This window comes from Chanodichthys erythropterus, chromosome 23, assembly GCF_024489055.1.
Source record: "Chanodichthys erythropterus isolate Z2021 chromosome 23, ASM2448905v1, whole genome shotgun sequence".
NCBI classification, from domain to species: Eukaryota; Metazoa; Chordata; class Actinopteri; order Cypriniformes; family Xenocyprididae; genus Chanodichthys; species Chanodichthys erythropterus.
Genome location: NC_090243.1, coordinates 9,763,536 through 9,788,178, shown reverse-complemented (window position 1 = coordinate 9,788,178; position 24,643 = coordinate 9,763,536). Strand labels below are relative to the sequence as shown.

At 36.4% G+C, this 24,643-nt stretch overlaps 2 protein-coding genes across 3 annotated transcripts; both read left to right on the top strand.

The window, feature by feature from the left end:
* The first annotated feature begins 750 nt into the window (after window positions 1–750).
* On the top strand, window positions 751–14,424 carry map7d2b (MAP7 domain containing 2b). Its single transcript, XM_067378443.1, has 13 exons — window positions 751–1,045; window positions 5,122–5,217; window positions 5,344–5,474; window positions 7,634–7,755; window positions 7,859–8,082; window positions 8,381–8,513; window positions 8,601–8,781; window positions 9,633–9,737; window positions 10,491–10,538; window positions 10,630–10,708; window positions 11,041–11,167; window positions 11,290–11,543; window positions 13,938–14,424. Exons 1-12 carry the CDS (start codon window positions 847–849, stop codon window positions 11,534–11,536), a joined length of 1,692 nt encoding a protein of 563 aa, XP_067234544.1. The 5' UTR covers window positions 751–846; the 3' UTR covers window positions 11,537–11,543; window positions 13,938–14,424.
* A 1,740-nt stretch (window positions 14,425–16,164) lies between these two features.
* On the top strand, window positions 16,165–24,552 carry zgc:112982 (uncharacterized protein LOC503771 homolog). 2 transcript variants are annotated; one of them, XM_067377919.1, is made up of 11 exons: window positions 16,165–16,402; window positions 17,564–17,607; window positions 17,703–18,224; window positions 18,593–19,297; window positions 22,640–22,809; window positions 22,903–23,044; window positions 23,150–23,207; window positions 23,288–23,418; window positions 23,530–23,626; window positions 23,713–23,818; window positions 23,966–24,552. In XM_067377919.1, exons 2-10 carry the CDS (start codon window positions 17,570–17,572, stop codon window positions 23,809–23,811), a joined length of 1,962 nt encoding a protein of 653 aa, XP_067234020.1. In that variant the 5' UTR covers window positions 16,165–16,402; window positions 17,564–17,569; the 3' UTR covers window positions 23,812–23,818; window positions 23,966–24,552. The 2 variants fall into 2 exon arrangements, with proteins under 2 accessions (XP_067234020.1, XP_067234021.1); XM_067377920.1 differs by having other exon boundaries at window positions 16,166–16,402; window positions 17,703–17,805.
* The last annotated feature ends 91 nt before the right edge of the window (window positions 24,553–24,643 follow it).

Sequence of the window (24,643 nt, the reverse complement as noted above, 5' to 3'; positions counted from 1 at the left end):
AATATACTTTTAAGATTTGAAGTAAACTACAAGTGCACATAAAATACATTTTAGCACACTTCTTTTTCACAAGGGATCCCTTTGTAAAGTGTGTTATATACATCTTTATTATAAACAAAGAGGCTACTGAGTAATATGAGATAAACTAGAACAGAGATAAGCTATGAAAAAAATTGGTGACCTGGGGCGGTCATTTATACCCAGTTTAACGATCATTATACATATTATTTGAATGCCATGTTGACCAATACTCCAGAGAGCCACATTATTTCACTGTTATGATTATATTGATAATATGTTGTACTCCCCTGAATCTGAAAGGCTGTTTAATTGTGTAATTTTGTGTAAAAATCAGTGCTTCAGAAAGAGTCATGCCCATATATGCAAAATCAGTCATTCAAAATGTTAAAATCAGAGAGAGAAACAAGGTTATACTGGTGAGAGGAAATGCAGAGAGATGTGGTAGATAAAGAGAGAATTTCAGGATAATACATATAGGCTTCCCTATTTTCACTGATTCAACCTGTGTCATTGTAATACACTGTCCGTGTGTGTGTGTGTGTGTGTGTGTGTGTGTGTGTGTGTGTGCTCTCCATTTCTGTCAGCTGCTGAGGGGGGAGGGTGTGGGTGGAGTTATGTATGGCAGTTCTCTCCTCCGTCTGGCTATACTCTCTCTTAGACACACGGTCACCTGGGAGGAGAGAGATACAAAGAGAGAGTCGCTGAGTGCAAGGGAGAGAGAGGCAGAAACAGAAGGCAAGGCCCTCGTCATTTTGCTCACACACATACAGGGAGGAAGAACAGGGAGAGAGGGAGAGTCGGAGACGGATAGGAGAGGTGGTCGCCATGGAGCAGCCAGCCTCATCCCCATCCTCTCGGCGTCGTAGCGACAGCTCGGTCAGAGAGTCTCTTTTCTTTCCTGTTTTTGAACGCAATGAACAGGAGCGACTGGAGGCCTTGATGCGACGTTCCATGGAACGGAACCTGCAGGTGGACCAGAGGCCCAAACGATGGACCTGGGGCGGACCTCCCGGAGTCTGCGAGGGTGAGTGTGCGTTTGCTAGGGCGTGGAGGGTCCCTTGTGTGAACTCTCAGTTGGAGAGATAGTAAAACAGGGTGTGGAAACTGCACTGCAGCCCTTTTGTTGTAAAACCGACTGCGATATTGACTGGTACGGGAGCTGTGGGATGGAAATCAGACAGATGCAGCTGTTTTGTGTGGGAGCTGCAGTGTCACACAGGCGTCGAGCTGTTGCTGATCTCAAGGAGTCATCCCAGTCACAGAAAAACACTCTGCCTCAAGGTTAGCGCTGTCAGCGACTGATCAGAGACTCATAGTCATTATAAATCATCCGTGCAATAGCTCTGCCTGGGGGCAAGGGGCAATTTGGGCTGTTTTGGCTAGAGAACAATCACCATAAACTGTGCTGTCACTGTGCCTGCACAGGGCATATTAGACTGCGCAGCTGAAGGCGTTTTGCTCTGTCACTGCCACATTCTGACTTTAAACAATGCTTTGTCCCACACCTCACCCTAACGTTTCAATTACACAAGCCTATAACTCTCCTAAAAAGTAGACCTGAGGCTTGAGTAATTCATATCAGCTCTAGGAAGAAAATGCTGTTTTTAAGACAGACACGAAAGCACCACCCTGAATCTGTGGTGCATTCATAACTACATCAATTATTTACACTGTCAAAGAGCAGAGCTCTAAGCCTGATCCTGAGTCAGATTTATAATATATCTGGAAAACATGCATGTCTGTTTTGCTTTGTGGGTATAAAGGGCGAACGATTGAGAATGAGTTTGGTTGCCCTTGGAGAACATTAGGCTCTTTGATAACCTGATATCATCGCATTAGATGCATGCTCTGGGTTATTTCATCTTGCAGTGGTTCATATTACCATCCTGCTTTTATTAGCAAAATTACTTTTTTTTAAAGAAATAAATATATAAAAATGCCCTGCCGGAAATTATGCAGCTTCCCGTCAGAGAAAAACTGCTGACGGGGTATATCAGTATTTCACAGGGACACACTGTTATGACTTGTCATAATATTCAATGTGAGCTTGTGAAATACTCTTGTCGAGCTCACGCACCTGTGCTTTCTCTGCTTTGCATCACCTGCCGCACAGGTGATCCTAAGATTGCCCCGCCCTCTCCTCCTGCTTCAGCCTCCTTAGCCAATGACCCCGCTGCTGCTACTCCTGCCAGCAAATCCAGGAACGGTACTGACTTCATGCTGCTTTGTGTGTCGTCCCCGTTCACTTCTAAAGTTTGAGTCACAGTGATTCAGATGTTGTATTTGTGATGGTTTGCATGTGCATGAGATCTTACATAAGTGTAAGTTATATGCGTCCTAAGATCTACACTGCCTTTCCAAAGTTTGGGGTCAGTAAGATTTTTCTATGCTTTTGAAAGCAGTCTCTTATGCTCACCAAGGCAGATCAAAAATACAGTAAAAAATAGTGTTATTATGAAATATTATTACATTTTAAAATAACTTTTTTTCCATTTGAATATATTTTAAAATATAATTTATTCCTGTGATGGCAAAGATGATTTTTCAGCAGCCATTACTCTAGTGTCACATGATCCTTCAAAAGAATAGCCTTTTTTTATAGATTTATTTTTATAACATAAAAGTCTTTACTGTCACTTTTGATCAATTTATTGCATCCTTGCGGAATAAAAGTATTAATTAATTTTTTTTAAATCTTACTAACCCCAAACTTTTGAACTGTAGTGTATATTGGCTTTGCCCGTGTTTTTGATATTCTGTTTTCTTGTTTATTTCTGTGGTGAGTTTTATTATTACTGGTGCTTGTTAAAGGGTTAATTCACCCAAAAATGAAATTTCTGTCATTAATCACTCACCCTCATGTCACTCCACACCCGTAAAACCTTTGTTCATCTACGGAACACAAATTAAGATATATTTGATCTGAGAGGTATATGACTCGTCCATAGACAGCAATATAATCAACACTTTCAAGGTCCAGATATGTACTAAAGACATTGTTAAAACAGTCAACGTGACTGCAGTGGTTCAAGCTTAATTTTATGAAGCGATGAGAATACTTTTTGTGCGCAAAAAACAAAACAAAAATAACGACTTTATTCAACAATCTCCTCTCTTCCATCATTCTCCTTGTGAAGTTAATAAACGTACTTTCGGGAGGAGTACGCCCATCTTATCTTCCAATTAATACCGAGGTATAAAACCAGCATCTTACCTCTTCCTGTCGTTAGTTCTGTTTACCACTTATGCTAAGATTATATGGGCACACAAACTCGTGAAACACAGTTGCCACAGTAAGCTCAGTGAAAGCTTCCATGTTTACGTCCGAATTCCAGCTCAGTATTGGCCAAAGCTGCACATGTGAGCAGCATGACGCATGCGTGTGATGTTGACGCAGGAGCCGGCCAATAATGAGTCGACGTTCTGACGTAGAATCTAGAAGCTCTGGACATAAAAAACGTATGAAAATGACACAGAAGAGAAGATGTTGTTGAATAAAGTCATTATTTTTGTTTTGTTTTTGCACACAAAAAGTATTCTCGTCGCTTCATAAAATTAAGTTTGAATCACTGCAGTCACGTCGACTGTTTTAACAATGTCTTTAGTACCTTTCAGGACCTTGAAAGTGGTGATTATATTGCTGTCTATGGATGAGTCATATACCTCTCAGATTTCATCAAAAATATCTTAATTTGTGTTCCGTAGATGAACAAAGGTCTTAAGGGTGTGGAACGACATGAGAGTGAGTAATTAATGACTGAATTTTCATTTTTGTGTGAACCCTATTAAGGCAAACATCACTGTTGCTATTTTTCATGTATTAAATCATCATTTCTAAGTGATCTGACTTAAAATCGTTGCCTGTCAGATGATAAAAAAGGTGAAAAAAACCCTTTGACTTTGAAGGAGGAATGTGAGCGTATCAAGGGACCAGAATAACATAGTGTGTCGGCACTTTGGACTCAAGCCAGTGAGAATCCACTCAAAACACCCTAGAGCAGTATGCTGAAAACCACTCACAACCCTGAACTTCTGCATAGCAATATGCTAAAAATCAATCAAATAGCAATATGCTACTTTATATTAGCATATAAACAATTGGCTTTCATACTATTGTTTTGTATTAAATACTGTATATATTTTTATCGTCCTAACACCAAATGAAATTAAATATTAATGTAATGTAAAAAGAAAACCAGAAGGCAAATTTATTTCAAATAGTGTTATCCACAGAAAAAAACTCTCAGAACATCTTAGTGTAACCCCTCCGGTTCTACTCGCACTACTCCAAGAGGGATTCAAACTGGTGTTTCCGGCATGGGAGGCGGGCACCCTACCAAAGATGCTAAAGTCTCTAGCATCTAGCCTCTGTTACATTAGCAGCCACATAGCAGTACCCTGATGTTGACTTCATAAAATGTAAAAGTCTAGTTGTAACCATCATAATACTCTTTGTGGTGAATGTGCAGTTGTACGCTATATTTATGTTGCAGTGCCCTGGAAACACCCTATCATCTGGTTTTGCATGGGCAGACATCTTCCTATTTTTTGTTTGTATTTTGGACTTTTTTTTTACCGTCTGTGTCTTTTTTATAAGGTGAATGTAAATGCATAATAATGAGGAAATTAAAATTTTTGGATATAGAACCAATCATAATTCCTAAAACAGGACATAGAGATTACATGCATCAGCTATGGAGACCGTCATATTCCTCCCCGCCCAGTAAGGGGTCCGGATGCACCGGAGAGTATGTGAAATCTTGATCCGCCTTGAGCTGCGTTGCACTCCCTAAAGAATGCATAAGGGGGTCTCATCTGTTGGCTCATTTTAAATGCAACATCCGAGCTTAACAAACATCCTAGCTTAGCAAATCTGTACAGAAATCTACCTCATATGAAAATGAGCCTGCTGCTCGCCATGAAAGTCTTTGATCAATGTAAATATTCATGCCCAAATGGCCACTAATTATTAATCAGAAAGAAAACCTCTGGCGTTTATCTTCAAAATAACTGTGAATGAATATCATTATCATTGTGTCTGATCGTTTGTGCCTTTGTTTTCTTTCTCCCTGGAACTATTTGTAATATGTTTCACTGCAGTCCAAGATTTTATTATTCCGCCCGAGTCCCCAGACTCTGTCCTGAGCAGACATCTCTCCTCCTCCTCCACAACTTTGCCTAATATGACAGAGAAAGGCAAGTGTTTTTTTTTATATTAAGCTTAACTATTTAATTGTTTTCAATCTCTGCCCTGCCCCTATTTGCTCCTTTGTCTTCCTGTGACCTCTGGCCCCTCAGTGTCTTGTCTTTGTTCCCGAATAGCCTCCTCCAGCCCTCACAGGTCTCCTTACAGGGCGTCACCCAATAGAGCCGAGCGGAAGAAGGTTAGTGCATCGTTCTGTGGACCATCAAACGACTCCAGAGGAGCAGCCACAACCCCGAAAACCCCTCAGGTCTGATCTGCATGGATGTGATCAACATTTTGTCAGAGATAGATAGAGATCTCAAAATTGTATATTTGGTGCAAAGCACAGTGGGATACGGCCCACAGAGGAGCTGGTCTCCTAGCAACTACACTGCTCAGATCTGTGCATGTCCAGGTCCAGTCGTGGATTTATTGCCATAGATTTTTCAGCAGGGGTCTGTGAATGTCCAGCAAAGGGGTATGTTATGGACGCTTGTTTCCACCACTAAATAAAAAATAAAAAAGGTAATTGCGACTTTTTATCTCACAATTCTGACTTTTTTCAGAATTGCGAGATTTAAAAATCATATAAAGTCAGAACTGCATGATATAAACTCACAATTGCATCTTATAAAGTCAGAATTGCAAGATATAAACTCAGAATTGTGAGTTTATATAGTTAATTGTGAGATATAAACTCGCAATTCTGAGAAGAAACGTCAGTCTTTTTCCCTTCACAATTAGACACTATAACATGCAATTGCGAGTTTATATCTCACAATTCTGACTTTATAACGCACAATACTGACTTTATATCAAGCAATTCTGTTGACAGATAAAATAAATACAAAGTTCTGTCATGAAACTCTAGATGGCGCAGGCTTATAAGTCCTTAACCCAATCTGCTTGCAATCACATCATTCTTTATAGGGCACAGCTGATTGGTTCCCACTGTATTTGTAGCCAGTGAGCTCACTGCTCAACCAAATTTTTGCCTATTGTTTGCTGTAGCAGTTTGCAGCTTGTTTTCAGAAACCCTCCACCTTCCCCAGCTCCACCTGTATAGATCTGTGGGGGTGATTCATTTATGCTTGTATAGCAGCAGCATGTCTTGCTTGCTCTTCGCTTTATGTCATGTGTATTGGCAGTGGCCAGCTCTCAGAGAGCTGTCATGACAGAAATATATTTTTTAAATCGTACATTAATTATGTTTACACTGCAAAAAATGCTTTTTTACTTGTCTAGAAAATGCTTCTTGATTTAAGAATTTTTAGATATTTGGACTAGAAACAAGACAAAAACTCGAAGAAAAGCTTTTTTTTTTTTTGCAGTGTAGAAGGTAAAAATTATTGATAATGTTGAATATTATTCACTGTAAACCCTTACTTTCAATTTATTAATTGGTTTAAGTAGGGCAAACTCAAATAAAACAAATTAGTTCAAACAAATTTTCAAAAGTTCAGACTTTTATGAGTATTTAGAACTTTCTTTTTCTTTTGAGTTCACGAAACTGACACATTTTAAGTAATCTGAATCACCTCATTGTTTTGAGATTTATGAACTTGTTTCTTTTTATTTAGACAAACAGGGTTTTTTTTTAAATAATTTTAAGTTTAATGTATGAATTACTCAAAAATTTCAAGTTATGAGCAGTTAAAATGTATGAGTACAAAATTGAAATCTGCCAGTTCTGCTTACTTAAACTTTAAATTTCCAACTCAGAAAATTTGATGTTATTGATTACCTCAAATATTTTGAATTTTGCCAACTTTTTGGGTTTACAGTGTTGTCACTATTGATGGTAAAATTGATTTGTTAAAGGGATAGTTCAGTCAAAAATGAAGATTATGTCATCATTTACTAACCTTCATCTTGTTCCAATCCTGTATGACTTTCTTATGTGGAACATAAAATAATTCATAGATATTTGAGAAACATTTCACAAAATATCTCCTTTTATGTTCTGCAGAAGAAAGAAAGTCAAAAACATTTTATAACATCATAAGAGTGATTAAATAAGGGTAGAATTTTAATTTTTGGGTGAACTATCCCTTTAATGCATTAGTTATTGTGAATAAACAATTAATATGCTGCATTTATTAATGTTAATACCTGTTTTTTCATATACTAATGCATATTAACAAGTTATTTCAAGTATAACTTAGCTAAAGTATTATGATAACTATAACTATAAACAATAGTATACTTATAAATGAACCTTAAGCTAAATTAAAAAATGCTGCAAATTGTTGTTAATTGTCAGTGCAGGATACCAAATGTTATGAAATTGATCCCTATTCTAAAGTGTTACTGAGAAAATCAAATTTTTTTATTTTAAGGAGTTTCTGGGTTGGCTTAGAGACTAAGCTTTGTTAGAACAGCAAATTGGGCCAATATATAATTTTTGTGTCTGTTTTGGGTGTTTAGAGTGAGAAACCAGAAAAGAGTATCGCCCAAACCTTAACTGACTCATCTATCAAAAAACTTGAGTCTCCAACAACACCCACCCGAAGTTCTTCAACCCAGAAGAATCCCAGCACTCCGAAAAGGTTTATCTTTTGTATCTTATCATTTACTTGTTGTCATTATTTATTTAAAGACTTTAAAAGCTGTAGGCAGAGTGTATATTTTGCCTTTACATTTGTAATTCAGATCAAGGTCCTGTAAGAGCCGCATCCAGTCCCCAGCTTCCCCGGGTCAATACCCCCCTTCCCCTATGAGGCACAGAGCCACTACACCAAGTTTAGAAAGCAAGAAGTGGGAAGGAGAAGAGAAAGGGACCATGGAGATTAAAGGCTACAGCACTCTAGAGAGAAAGACCTCCAAAGCAGAGAGAATCCCAAAATCTACAAGCAAGGAATTTGGACACAATGCAGGTAATGTCTTGTTAAAGGAATAGTTCACCCAAAAATGAAAATTTTGTACTATTTATATTCTATTATAGTATTCATTAAGAGGGTCCTATTATGCTTTTTACATTTTATTTCAGATTTATTTAAATTTGTGAGAATGATTTTAATTTCAAGCCTAATCTACAGGCCAAAACAACATGTCTTCTGTCATCATTTACTCACCCACATCAGTTTCAAATCCATATGTCTTTCTTTCTTCTGCTGTGCCAGTGGGATTTCAATCATGTGATGAGGACTAAGTGCCTCCTGTCTTGTGTTTCAGAGTCTCCAGTGACTCCCACTGGGAAAGCAGGTACCACTGATGCCGAGGAGGCCTCCAGGCTGCTGGCAGAGAGACGACGCCTGGCCAGAGTACAGAAGGAGCAGGAAGAAAAGCAGCGACTAGAAGACGAGAGGTAGAGATATTGTGTGTCTCTAGGGTCTGTGTGTCACATTTATATGTTTGCTGCTGTATTATATATTATCTACTCCATGAATCTCAGGCTCAGGGCTGAGGAACTCCAGAGGCAGCAGGAAGAGGAGAGACAGCGGCAGGAGCAGGCAGCTCGACAGGCGGAGGAGAAAAGACAGAAACAGGAGGAGGAGCGCTGCCAGAGAGAGCAGGAGGACAGGCACCAAAAAGAACAGCGTTGGAAGGATCTCCAGGATGAGCTAGAGAGACAGGTCAGAGGGATTATATTATGTTTATTAAAAAACAATTAATTATAGTAATTGTTCAAATAGTGCGGTCCAAATGTCTGAGACCACTGATGAAAATGTAATTGATTTTTTTATAATATAATATAATATAATATAATATAATATAATATAATATAATATAATATAATATAATATAATATAATATAATATAATATAATATAATATAATAATATGTTATATAATATAATATAATATAATATAATATAATATAATATAATAATATGTTATATAATATAATATAATATAATATAATAGATGTTTTAGTTTTTATTTATAATTTGTTATTATATTATATTATATTATATATTTAAAATGTATTAAAAATAAAAACGTATATAATATTTATTAGCAGTAGTCTTGTATTTTTATATAATATAATATAATATAATAGATTTTTATTTAATGCATATATTTTATTTAATGCATTATAAATTATTATATTACATTATATTAATACAAAATTAATATAATTTCTATTAAAAATTATATTAAATAACATTAAATAGTAATAATAATAAACAAAAGTAAATAAGTAAATATATATATATATATATATATTACATTTTGAGCAGTGGTGTCACACTGAACATGGACTAAATAAAAAAATAATTTAAAAAAATCAAAGTAATCATTACATAAATACAAAAGGACAACAAAATTACACAGAAATAAAACTGACTCATCAAGACACATTAAGCATACTCACCCATCCAGTCACTTACTCAAACACGTGCAGCACCAATCTGTCTTCTTGAGCTGTGGATATGGATGAATGTGATATAGTTGGAAATGTGATGTGTCATGATGTCTGGCAGAGGGAGGAAGCCGTGCAGCGCGTTCATAGAGAGGCTGAACGGAAGAGGCAGGAGCGAGAGCTTCTGAAAATTCAGGAGGAGCAGGAGAGACTGCAAAGGAAGAAGGTTCTTATCTTTTGTCTGTTTACATTTAAAATCAAGAAATAAATGGAAAATGCAATTACACTATTACAATGATTATGCAATGTGACGTACATCATAAGAAGAAAAGTTTAGTGGTAAGTAATTATAAAGTAGGAATCTCTAAGGGCTAATTTTCTATGCGCAGATTTATTTTTTTTTAATTAAAGCTTAATTCAAACTTTAGCGAGCAGTTGAATCCGGGTCTGCATGTAAAGTCAAAATGAAATGAGTGAATGAGAATGAATGACTTTCATAATTGGACATATTCCCATATCAAAGGGATATTTAAAACTTGATTTTATCCACTGGGAATTGATTGGCTATTCAAAAGTTGATGTTACATACCAAAATGAAGGGATGTCAGACAAGCCGACAAAGAAAGTCCTTTCTGGGGTTATGTTTAGATTAAAGTTTACAAAGAAAAACTCTCTCTCTCTCTCTCTCTCTCTCTCTCTCTCTCTCTCTATATATATATATATATATATATATATATATATATATATATATATAAAATTCAATATTAGTGTATAATAATGTCAATTTTGATTTGTTTTTGGGAGCTCCTACTGGCTGCCGCTTTATAACCTGCCATTGCTTATTTTATGTATCAGTGAGAATAACTCACATAATTGTTTATTTATTTATGTTTAGTAATATTACACCTTGGGTTGTTTTTTATTTCCTACGTGACAAGTCAATTCAGTAAAGTGATGTTTGCATCTGTGATTTTGGCAGCGTATTGAGGAGATTATGAAAAGGACAAGAAAACAAGATGGAGAAAAGGTAAATGAATTCTCTGCAGGCTAATTACATTATCAGATGACAATGATTTACTGACTGTAGCAAATAATACTTCATGTCACGTTATGGATAGAAAGAAGAGGCGCAGATGGAAGTCCCATCCCCCATTTCTGTTTCCCAGTCCATCTCACCGTCTCCCTTGGAAACTGGAGGTATTGACGATATTGATATGATATGACCCGTATCACTATACAGATCTACAGTGGGCACGTATCAACACTTAAGCTTCCTTTTCACGGTGTAAAAGCATCACTCCAACATGCACACTCATTAATCTGTTTCTTGTTGCTGAGTGACTCAGCATGTGGAAAATCTACATTGTTTATAGAAAAAATGAAAGAGTGCCATCAAGTGGTGTAATTAAGAACTGAAATGAGTGTTTTAGCTCTTCCACTAAAATAGAATGACGATAATCTGTTAAAATAACTTATTTATTATTATTTCATTTTATTGTAGACTAAACATCTTTAATCTTGCACAACAGGTAACACAGCGATTAACAGTCCACCAAAGGCAACGTCGGAATCTCCAATCATATGCCTTGAGCCACTGGAGGCAAAGAGCAGCGCGGCGGATGATCTCTCTGATGGGGTCCAGTCCATGGATGTCAGGTCAGCCTTCAACAAAGTCATACCATGTTATTTTAGAGAAAATAGGTCAGATTATAGCTTGCTTACCACATTGATAAAACTTTGGCAGTCCCTGTAATGAATCAAAATGCGTTTCCTTGCAGCCCTGTGTCCAGAGATGATCTCGTTCCGGAATATTCCCCCATCAGCGAGATCTCGCAGAACAGCATGACTTCTGTGGCTTTGGACGACATCCTCGTTCTGACCGGGCAGGTCTCACATCCCAAAGTGTCTGCTGCTCCAGATTTTGGTGACTGCAACAAGAACCTGATCCAGGATTGCAGTAGCGCTGCTATTGACTCATCACTTTTCCAGAGTCTTAGACCGACCTCAGACAAGCTCAACATCTAATATAAAGGTGATTGCTGAAAACTACAGTTTTTTGTTTTGGTTTGGTTTTTACAGCTGTTGACTCTGTTGACAATAATTTTAAAAATGGTTAAATTAATGCAAGACACACCATGTGAATAAAAAATTAACAAATAAATATCACCATGATTTCCCATTTGATTGGTTACATTAAGAAATGCCAACAGTTTTCTGAAATGTATCGTTAAATATGCAAATGAGGAATTATCTAATTAAACATGCACAAATTTGTATAAATTTCCAGAACATAAATATAAACATTGTATAAAGCCAAGTTCAAAATCCTTGTTTCCTTTTGATAATATATTTGAGTCAAAGGTATTTACAGTATATTGGATATATTTGGTAACACTTTAAAATAAGTTTCCATTTGTTAAAATTAGTCATATTAGTTATCATGAACTAACAATGGAAAATACTTCTAAAGCATTAATTAATCTTAGTTAATGTTAATTTCATCATTTACTAATACATTATTAAAATCGAAAGTTGTATCTGTTCGTATTATTTAATAGACCTGAGCACACATGATATAACAATGAATAGTTGTATTTATTAACTAATATTAACAAAGATTAATAAATACTGTATAAATATACATATTTTTTTAAGTTAACCTCCTAAGACCTGGGGAGAAAAAAATGTTTTTTTTTTTTAATTTAGTATTTTAATTTTTAGTAATTATATTGTTTAGAACTTTTTTTTTATTTTTTTTTATTCATATGTCATGCTATGTCCTCATAAGTGGACACCAGGCCTCAGTTGTTTAAAAAATAAAATTACATGAAATTACATGTATAGGCAAAAACAATAGGATTTTTTTTTCCATTCACCAATCAATTTTTAGGTTTCAGGATTTTTAAACTGACTTTGTTTAACCCTAAAACTGGCAACGTATCCTGTGGGATACAAACATTAAAATTAAAAGTCATATTTTGAAAAAAATTATGAAGTTGTATTATTTGTGTCCCAATAAGATGGAAAATAGCAATAAATTAATTTTCTGATGTCTCTTTATGGTCTTGCCATTTTTAGGGTTAAAGGTGATTCTTGACTATGTTATGAAAGATATAACGGAATGAATTGATATGACATTTTATTTTATGTAATATGTAGGTAAAATGGACATACATGGGTTTTCCTATTCAATGCAATGTATCTATACACTGTATCTAATTTGCATATTACTGTGATCTTGGAGCAACATGTAATGAAAAAAGAAGTGTAATAATGGGAGTAATAGTTAGCAACATTTTCATAATAATATCTAATATTTCATAGAAATAGTGATATGTAATTTCTTTCCCTATTCACTTGTTGTGTCTCCTAAAATGCCTGATAAACATAATTTAAGTCCCGGTGTCCTCTACTGAGGACATGTATGAAATCAATGTCCTGTTTTGTAACAGAAATCATATTTTGATTAGAAACCCCATAACATTTTCCTGAGATGTTGATTTATAACAAACAATTTGAAAATTAGTCAGATGATAATTACAAAATATCATATTTCCAAGAGTGCTAAATTTGATCATTCGGTCATTTTTAAAGGAGAAGTTGTTGTCCTGGTGAAACCTCCAAACATTTGGTATCTCTAAAAAAAAATCTGAATGTAAAAACTCTTAAAACTGTGACATGTATGTTGTCGGAGAAATTCGCTAAAATATAATGTCACTAAAACAAAATGTTGTATAAAATCAGGCAAATGGTATATGAACAAACACCTCTGATAATTTATTATTTTATAAATATTATATTATTTATTTTTTTAATCAGCAGAATATACATGGGAATAAAACTGTAAAGTTTGGTGTAAGTGCTAAAACTTAAGATAAAGATGTATTTTAATTGACAGAAAATTGAAAAGAAAAGAAAACTGACAGACACAAATAGAAAAAAATGTAATAAAATAAACACTTAAAATGTGTATTTTGGATGTTTTAAGTGCACTGGTCTAAAAAAACAACATATTATGAAAAGCCAAATATCCCAAAATCTCAAAACTGAGCAGTGCAGGAAAAAAACAATGTGTCTCAAAGGGATAGTTCACCCAAAAATGGAAGTTCTACCATCATTTACTCACCATCATGTCATTCCAAATCTGTATGACTGTTTTCCTTCTGTGGAACACAAAATGACTCAGTGGTGATGTCAGATTCATGAATGAATCATTCAGACTTGTTTTGTGACCCCGAACAACTGATTCATTAAAACGATCTGACTTAAAAGAACAACTTGTTCAATTGGCCATTTTCATTCTTCAAAAAAAGTCAAGCAAATTTGAAACAACATGAAGGTGATCAAATGAGGAACAGAATATTCATTTTTGGGGAAACTATCCTTTTAACCATCTCATATTGTTTTTGTTTTTTTTCTGTTTTAGACACTATTGAAGCACGGGGCTTGACTGAACTGGAGTGGAGCAGAAAAATGAGACCAGCCCTTTGTGCCTCAGCATCTTCATTAGAGCCTGAATATCCTCTTGAACAGGAGAATAAGGACTGAATGTCAAACCATGTGTTAATAGCAAAGAAAAGACACCCTGACAGTTGATTCCCCACACATAAAATAAAGTTTTGCCTGCTCCTCGTAGATATTATATTTCACACGATTTCACCGTAGTATCACCAGACAAAGCAACTGTATTAGAGCAGTCCTAGTGTTCTTCTTAGTCCTGTTATACACCCGTAGCATTGATGAGTGATACACCGTGACAATTGTAGCAGCTCCATTGTGTAATTTGTTTGATTTTCTGTTGCATAAATGACCGGCAAACCGAGCAGTTATGTGCTGAGTCTGATGATTGTGCTGTATTACATTGGCTGGGGTTTGCAATCAGTATATTGTGTAAATCCATGACTTCTTCGCAATCCAAGCTTTGTAGTCTGAAAGTGGATATGAATAGATGTAAAGTGTGATATTATTCCATCATAACACTGTTATTCTGGCATTAATGTATTATTAGTCAGCAGTTAGAAGTTATGGGGATGTATACAGAAAAAAAAGTGTACTTCTAATGTAATTTATTGTGTAAAAGCTTAAAAATGGAATTAAAAGTGCACAATTCCGTTGTGTTAAATAGCATAGTGCTTTTAATTCTTCACAGACTTTGTCTGTATTGTTTTGTTATATGACATCATTGCACACAGCTCTATGCAGATCAAGAAAACCAAGCAACCATAAAATAGCAACACAAATCAAGATAATTCAGCATCCCACAACTGTACAGTAGTGGCTAAAAAGACCTGTACTTGCTGAATATGTTGCTTCAAGTACACTGTTTACCATCTTGTATACTCAGGGTGCTAGTGAGCTTTGCATGTGAGCTCATTTTTGATGTTTGGTGGTAATATCAATGATGCTGTTGTGTAAAACTTCAGATGCACAGGACCAATAAGGAACAAATTTATTGAAAGTTGTACGTTTCTGTCTATCTATCTATCTGTCTTTCTGTCTATCTATCTATCTATCTATCATGACAAGACTTGGGATGGGGATGTTGATTACATTTTCAAATATACAGAGTGATGGGTTACTACTGAAATTCAGCACTTCAAAATGATATTTGAGAAATGGTGCATGCATCAGCTGCTTTGAAGTTGCTGAACCCTGAGATACTGACATAACAATAAAACATTTATCACACCATGAGCATCCCTTATTCACAATTTATATAATTGATCGCAACAGAAATATATGGTTGGTGGTGAATGAATGTGAAACAGCAGCAAAAACTCCGTCTCCAGGCCCAGAAGCATAACCTGAGTTCAACATCTTCCTGGGTCAACATTCAAATCAACCAATTAGATTTGAGGGACAAGTTTATAGATTATGTCAAGTTTAGTCTTAAAATCATGAATTGGTGCTTCTACATCAGTGTTATTCATCTATCATTTCCCTCTGATTTTTGAGATAATATATGGGTAGGGGTAGGAATAGGGTTAAGACTAAATTTTCAGACTAGAATGGTTGTTCTAGGATCAACAAAATATGTTGACCCAGGAACGCATCTAACTCAGCAATATCAGGACGTGCGACCCGGAATGGCTAAAATAAACCCAACAACCATTGTAAATTGCAGCAAAAGTAGTTTTATTTATATAAATCAACAAATGAGAATTTAAAAAAGGGTATCAGAAGGGGGCAAGGCCAAAATAACAAAGCTAACTCCTATATAACCAACTAGCTATATTAGCTACAAAGAAAAGAAAACAAAATACAACAGTAAGCTAACTCTCTAACATAACCAGGAGAAAAGAGGTAATGCAAAACAAAATGGCACCCACCTTCCAACTAAAAATAAAGACTAGATCAATATTTACATTAGACAACTCAAATTAACATTCACTTCTCTCTTTGAATTCTCAATCATAGATGTAAACAATGAGACAAAGGACAGAAGCTCGTCTCATCACAACTGAGATAAAGATACACCAAACTAAAAGCTTCACAACATCAGCCGTTGCCCATCATCAACAATGGACAATATTTCTATAAAAGGTACTAATATGAATGCATATCATACAGTATGCTTGTGGGTGACAATACACAGAGGTGTCTGTAGGGGGTAGTGGCGCTCACAGTCGCTCTTGTGGGCTGCTGAAGAAAACGAGATTCACGGATTCTCTTCCGGGTCAATCTTGTGTATGGATCGTTGGGTCAAGTTAGTCGTGTGATAAAAAACATATATCAACTATCTACCCATATTTGGTTCATCGTACTGATTCTGAAAGCTTCTCAATCTGTGATGTAATTCACTGTATGACAGTTTGTTCCTTTTTTTCTGCGAGATACTGGTATTTTGGTGGACGCATCGTCTAGCAGTGTGTGGAAGCCGTTGCGCGCGGGGTATGTGAGGCTAATGCTAATTACGATAACATTATTCACTGTCATTGTATTGTATAAATTGTGTTTACATTTCAATAACTATGTCTCTTTTTGTCCTTTAAAATGTTGTATTCATTATGCCATACTCTCGTATCATCATGAGCCGCAGGTCGTTTTGTTGCGCAGGCCTCGTAAATAGACCATGGCGAGGACATTTAATTATTAATGTAGTATAATGGGTTACTGTTTCATTTGAGTGCATGTGAAAACTCTATTCATTATATATAAGCGTTAAGTGTTGCAGTATTGATAACATGTGTCTTCTATTTGATGTTTGAAACGGACTTACTGTAGTTTAACCCTTAAGAAATGTTACCATGGTTTTACTATAGTAACATTTAAGTTACTCCAGTTGCTGTGGTATTTTTTGTGTAGTATTTGTATTTAATATCCACTTTTAACAAAACAATGGAAAGCATGAAGTAAATACGGCTACATGGATCTTAAAAGATTGATTCTTGTTGTTTTTTAATGATTTCTCTGTCAAAATTTAGTATTATCAATAAATTTGATAAAATAAAATCTATAGAATATACATAAGTTATCTAAAATATTTTATCATTTTGTGTTTTATTGAAAACATGTTTTGTACACCAATACGTGTAATAGTTAAAATATTTTAATTTCAAGAATTGCTACATGGCATTGAAATGGAAAACTGCCCCTTAAATATATATATAATAATAAAATGTGTAGGAAATCCAAAGGATAATATTTTTTCAATAGCACTTCAGACCAGTATTTTGTTTAAACTTATGATTACGGTCAGTGCTTATTTCATTTTTAAATTTAATATAAACTTAAGTTTTATATTGAATATGAGAATTAGGGTTTAAAAAGAAAAATGCCTGCAGCATATGTAATATTTAATTTTTAGCTGTGGTATTTTGTTGAAAATGTTATTGATACATACTTAAACATCTATTGGAAAAGTGAGGGAATGTTCTGTGAATTTTATTGAAATCTGATATATATTTTTTATAACGAATGCCAATATATTTGCTGTAACCATATAGCCACAAGTAAACTATAGTTACTATGCAAAACAATGGTAAATTTTCATAATGGAGACCTCGGTTGCATAAATCTGGTCTCGTGGCTAACAGTTTCTTGTTTTTCAAGGAGACAATGTCACGTCCGCGTTCGAGATCTCCTATATATTCAAGGTATTTAATCTAAAGTAGATGTTTTGAGTCAGTGTTACACTTATTGTTGCATTGCTGGTTATTAACAGCTTCTTGAACCTCTCGAATATCAACAGAATCCCAACCCTTCATGGGAGGAGAGCGGAAGGATTATATGGTGACCAGATACATTCATCGGTGCAATCTGATGTGTGGAGAAACCCTGAATATGTCAACAAGGTAGAAAGTAACACACACTGGAACAAAGATTCCTATCAAGGAGAGCAACATGTCGACCATTGGGCCAAATTTATTGATGCGATAGAGCATGCTCAGAAAAGAGGGCCTTCGCCTATGACCAGATACCACATGCAGGGTGATGAAGAAAGACAGCCCCATTCTCCAAGAAGGCTGCCCAGGGAGAGGTTACCTTCCCCTGAAAATGCACGTTTTGGTGTTGAAGAGCATTACAGGATGCCGTCGCCAGGCTGGAACAGGAATGAAGGTGTTGAAAAGGAGCTCAATTCACAGCACAATCACAGAGAATCGAGGGACAGGTCTTATCCAAGATATCAAGAAGGAAGAAGACCTATGGATTATGGATATCATAATGAAGAACGTGGCGATCAGTATCATGAAAGAGGCTCCTTTCCAGAGAGGTACAAGAATACAATTCTTTCCCCGCTTCATACGTCTTGACGTGGACAGAGGAACGAAGAACAGAAGAAAGGCTTCAATCACTTTCCATCTCTTTCTGTGATGGATAAAATTGTTTCTAATTGCATCTGTTACACTTTAAGCTTTTTAATTTTACATTTTAGTCACTAACGTATTTAACATTTAGTCTTTATTGTTACTTTTTCTTTTGTTCTTTCAGTTTAGTTTCAATTAACTGTCATTATTGTCAATTGGAATAGAATAAATAGATCCAGTTAATGGTATTGTTCACCAAAACGTTGCTAGTAGTTAGGTGTTTTTGTAATTTCGTTCTAATCTTGGACAAATGTTACTTGCTTTTTCAATACAGGTCATCAAAGTCAGATTATAGGGAGCACCACCCTTCTTCTAAAGGATTTTCAGATTTGGGTCTTCAAGATGAGTTCGTTGAACATCACAGGGGCTTCAGCCCACGTCGTGCACCTGTCATTGTGGAGCACGATCATGGAATCGCAAAACAAGATTCGAGGAACCACGATCCTCTGAAAACTAGTGGCTATTCGAGGAATAGAGATCCACCTAGGCCAAGTGAAACCCAGAGGAACCGGGAACCTCATCGAGATAGAAGAGACCAAGGTCATCATACACGTACCTTACAAGATAGACACCCCGGACGACCAAATAATAACCCCCGAGAGGAGTCAAGGAAGAACTACTCTTCTTACGGAGGAGAAAGTCAAGCGAGAGAGCGTCCAAGACACATGGAGCAATCTAGAATGGAGCAATCTAGAATGGAGTCACATTCAAGAGACTCAGACAGACGGCGGGAAATGAATTTGAGGGATGTGAGTGATATTGATTTGAGGAACAGAGAAAGAGGCTCCGTCAATGAATGGGAGGAAGAGAGACCACAAAGGAATCATGGGAGGATGACGGGACAAGAGGAGGTTCGCCAAAGAGCTCCGTATAATAGGAATCGAAACACTAATGTCGGTCCTGCGCCTAGAATGGATTTCAGTGAACAGGAGACCCTCAAGATCAAAGTGGACATGAGTCGCCCCGTCGGGCAAAGCAGGTATAGTATCATTGTCATACCACATTTGGTTAGAGTCAAAAGTTCATGCCTCTTTTCCTGTCCACTGTCGCCAAACCATGAAGACCTGAAGAACGACAATCTACAGATTGTGAAAGACAAGAAGATTCAATGAAAGTGTGGGGTTGCATCAAGGAAACCCACTGATGAGCCATTTTGTGTCTGGGTATTGAAGATCATACCAAGATATGGTTACTCCAGGATGGGCAAATTATCCATTGAAAAACTTTTTTTCAAGGTTCCCAAGATATCCTGTATGGCTCTCTGAAGAGCTTTAAAAGGAGAAGGATTTGCATGCTTGGATATGTCCACTGAAGTTCAGTGTCATCCCTTGTGAATAAACCATTTTACTCGAACCAGGGAGTCATGGGATGTATTAAGGATTGATCTGACATTTCGGACATGTTCATCTTGTGCTGTTGTGTTGGCACACAAATGTCTCGTTTAAACAAAAGTTTGGATGTGAAAGTTACCAGCCAATCCTTTAAGGAACATTGATGACTTCAAGGCCCTGACATGGCTAATGCATCCTAAAATGACACCAGCAGGAAAAGGTCTGCAGAAGTTACACAACTGATGATCATTCACAAGAAAAAAGTTTCAGAAGGTATTTGGCGGAACTACAAACAATGTACAAATCCCAGATCGGCATAAGAAGTTGGTGCAAGTTAAAGTGTGCCATTCCTTGACATCAATGCCAAAACGCCTAGGTTTGGGTTCTTCTGTGTCTTAAATATTTGTCATCTGGAGAGAATGAGATTCGAATTGAATTTCAGTTTCACTCTTCATTTAAATGGATGTCACAGGACTGAGTTACCAAGTTGGAAGTAAATCCAGCAAAGAACACACATCTTCCTGCTGCTAATTTCTGCATATAAATGGTTCATCAAATGTCTGAAATACAAGACTGGAATCTTGAAGCATGGATCTCAACTTAATTTGCTTAAGAACCTGAGGATGATATGCTCCACCAGTTCACCCAGGCAAAGGAAAATCAATCCCCCTATTTACATCCATTTTTTGGCTCTTCAAGATGATGTCTCCACCAAAATACCAGTGCCCCACAGGGTTTGAGCTCTTCTACTTTCAGAGCTGTATTGACTTCAGGTAAGTCAGCAACCATACAACCAAATTGAAGGCGAGTAGGTATGCACACGTTTTCCAGATGTCTACAGCATTCAGACTGTCATTCACTGCAGATGTTTTTTCTTGTGGGGAAGAAGTATGACCTTGTTTCAAAGTACAAAGATGGGGCTGAAAGGACAAATGGAAGTCATTTAATCAGGAGCTGGAGCAAAAAGTGTTGGACCACACCATGAAAATTCTTGCATGCGTTTGACTTTCGACAAGTTTATGAAGTATTTGTTGATGTATTTACCATGGGCAAAAACTGCATGTACAAACAAATCTGAAGAAGATGGACAAAATCACAGATTTCCAGCAATCACCCATCCAGTCTCATCCAGCGATCATCCATCCTGCATTTAGTGAATACTTGAACATGAGAATGCAGCAGAGATGCTTGGTCTGAAGAAGATACTCCATTATGATGTTTCTGATGTTGTAGACATTACAACCTTCCATTCACAATGAGTTATGAAACCAAAGATACTCAAAATATTTTGTTCAAATGGACATGGCAACAGGAATGTTATGCAGCCTATTTGTATCTACTCATTTGGCAGACTCTCCAAAGTGACTTGCATTGTACAGTTGCTTCAAGACTTGACTGTGTTCCCTGCCAAGCAAACCCATTACTAGATGAGCTACAGGAACTCCTTCTGCTTTTTGTATCAGTATTTGGACTCTAGAAACCATTTTGTTTCAAAAACTCCATAAACATGACGGTGTCCTGTGAAGACATGTCTTCGAAAGTATTTTACAGTCATTTTGCAAGACTGTTCAACACAGTTTTTCCATGTTTCCCAAATGCGTACCTGTATTTTTAGCAAGATGTCAGCGAAGAAAATGGAAGAAACAAAGTGGCGATTGTAAATTCCACAATAATAACTATCCACAGACGACTATGTTTGAAGAATCTGCCAATAGACATTTGATTTTATCTACAAGACAGCAGAGCAGCAAGATTCGTCATATCAGATTTGCATTCTACAGATCTGCCATATGCCAAGAGAAAGTCCAGGAGCACAGCTGAACTTGAATGGTGTGTTATTTTATTCAGCAAGGGGGATATGTGAAGACCCACTGGAGATCTTCAAAACTTGTCCAGAAGTTTCCTAAAGTTGATATTGTCGGTTCAATGCATCTATTGTATTTCTCAAGCTCACAATCAAGATTTTGCACTGCAAGTAATCATACCTAACAAACAGAGATTTGTTGCCTGATCTCCATCGGTCACTGTGTCGACAATCTGGAACAAATGAGTTTCCTGAAGCACCCTCTGATGAATGGAAATGCACAATGACAGTGAGAGGAGAGGCATGAACTTCGACCTGCCATATTTATTATCTATCGTTGAATTTATTTAATTATGATACGTAAATTAAGGTTGAGCTGACCAAAATTTTAGTTTTGAGCACACCACTTAAAATTGATATTACAAATTAAGGCAATCTGAATACTGTAAACTGCAGTTTTCAGACCAAAATCGTTATCTTGAATTTTCTATATGTATGCCTGCTTTGTATTCACTGGGTCACAGTGAATCAACTGTTTACACAACGAAACTTTTTGTGAAAACAGTGATGTCATGGGTATTGGTTCTGTCTATAGGTGTGTAGTTTTTCTTTTCAACGTGACATACTGACCTGGCGTGCATAATACAGCGTTTTTAGTCTTTGTCATGGATCCGTGTGAACGGGGATTGTTTTGACGACGTTGTCGCCTGTACTCAAAAAAAAAAACATTTTTAGCACATTGTTGTCGTGTAAGCGTACCCTGAGTTTCAAGTTGATAAAGTTGCTTTCCAAAAAATGGGACCACTTTTAATTTCACTGGAAGAGATGTTTTAGATTGAAATAAGTAGTGCCTGGTGAATTTGTAGATAAAAGGCATTATATGACCCAAGGGCATAGATTTGGTATTGTTGTATTGTATTGGGGGGGTTGTAACTGATGGCTTTGAATATTGCCCCCCCCCAACAACACAAACTACACCCCTGATATGACCAGACCAGTGTTTATGGTTAATATGGTAGTAATAGTAACTTTTGTACCCAAGTTTTGTACCTGATTTTATTTCAACAGGAGTAGTAAGGAGTAACTTTTATATATAAATATTGTAGTCTGGTTAATGTGCAATTTTAAAGGACAGTTTTAAGCTGTAATGGGTCCTTATATCTCTGTCATGTGACCTCTTGTTCAGTCATTTAGGATATTCTTCAGATAGGCAGTTATCACTGGACTTAGTCAATGTGGGTCGACAGCGCCTTGATTTCCTGCCCATGCTGGAGCATTCTGGGACTTATAGGGAATCAGCGGTGCATTCTGGTACATTTGCCCAAGAGATCATCACCCTTGTGCATCAAGTTAAAGGTCAGGAACCAATGGATTGGCCTGGTAGCATATTCTGTATCTTACTTGGCACAGAATTGATTTTAGCTAACAGTTTGCTTGTTTGTTTTGCAGAAAGTTACTTTAGGGGCCAAGGCATCACACTTAATCAACGATTTGCAAATGAACAGTATTATTCACTCCAGGATGAGTTTAAGGAAGAAGAAGAGGAGGAGGATGAGGAGGAGTTGGGAAATGTGAGACCAGTCATGAATAGGTACACATGCCAATTATTTAGTTTTTTATTCATTAGTGAAGCTTCCAAAAGCTGTACCGCAAAAGGTGTGGTACAGAAGTGAAGATGTTTTGTCTCTTGTTGTAGGCAGCTCGGAATGCCTTCATCAAAAACTCAGATCTTCTGCAAGATAGGGGCGGATCCAGTAAGTTGATCCTTTCAAGACAATCGGTATCATTTAGAACATTTTTTGTATGTTGGTTCAAATTTTGATTCTTTTACTAGCTTCAGAGAAGACAGCTTGTCCCTGACCCTAGTGACCTTAGATATGATCTGGAGCGAAGACGACAACAGCGATTGGAGGGTGTGAAGATCACCATTGCTGGGGGAAACGTGGCTCAAATGGCTCATGATGGGTAAGGACTGAAAAGTGTTTTTTGCTATGCATTGCTGCAGTAATCTATTTACGGTAATTAAATATTTGCATGAACCATCACTTTATATGAATTGTTAATGTCTTTCCAAAGTCATGAGAGTGAGCCTCCCTACATGAGTGACGATCCTGAGGAGGCGGATGAGCACTTTAGGTGGTCTGAACAAGAACGTGAGCGCCAAAGGCAGTGGGTGAGTCTTTGTCTGTTTCTTGTTGATGTGGAACACATCTGTTTTTAAAAAAGTTGTTCATACCGTAACTCCTTTTGGTCCTCCAGGATGGTCCGCGTCAAAGAATGCCAGAACCTAACAGACAAAACTTCAATCCAAGGGGGAATTCCAATCGCATTAGTAGACCACGTGGACGGAGGACTTGAAATAGTGGTGAGGAAACTGTGAGAGTATATATTTAATTATATATGCTTATATATAGCCTAATTTTTTATTATTATTGTTGTTGTTTTCAAAATATATACATATACATTGGCACTTTATTTTTCTGTTCTCTTTATTTTGTCTTTTCATCTGTAGGTGGCAGTGCGTGAGGAGAAAGTCAGGATTTTAAACCTGAGGTCACTTGCGCACAACACCTTTTGTTGTTTCTGTTTTGATATTAGAACCACTAAGACCTTGATTCATTTCTTAAGCTTCAGATAACTTTATGTACACGCCACTGATGCTACACTATTGGTGGATCTTTTTCATCCATTTTTTGATTCACTCACTACCATTTTGAGACAAGCTGTTGACTTAAAGAAACCGCTTGTAAACATTGTTTGTTTTTGAGAATTGTAAAGAATAAAATAGTTGAGGTGATAAAAGATTACATTTCACCTTGGCGATGTTACCCTGCTGTCATCCTGAAACATTACTATTCTTCATTGTCAGTGGAGAAACTAGAGTTTAGTTTTTGATTTATGATATTCCATCATTTACAAGGCACAAATGTCAATTATTTCAATACAATACATACAAATACAATCCAAAATTTCATAAGTTCACAAATACAGACATTTTTGTTGTACCACTTTCATGTATGATACAACATAATTTCATATTCAGTGTATTCTGCTGCGTAAACTCAAAGTAGAAGTTCTTCTGTAAATAAAATCTTTTTGTGCCAAAATGTTTTTAAATGATGCTTCAGGTGTTTTCAGTCCACATAATTTATTTTACAAAATAAGAATGCAAAAACTGTACATGGAAAAC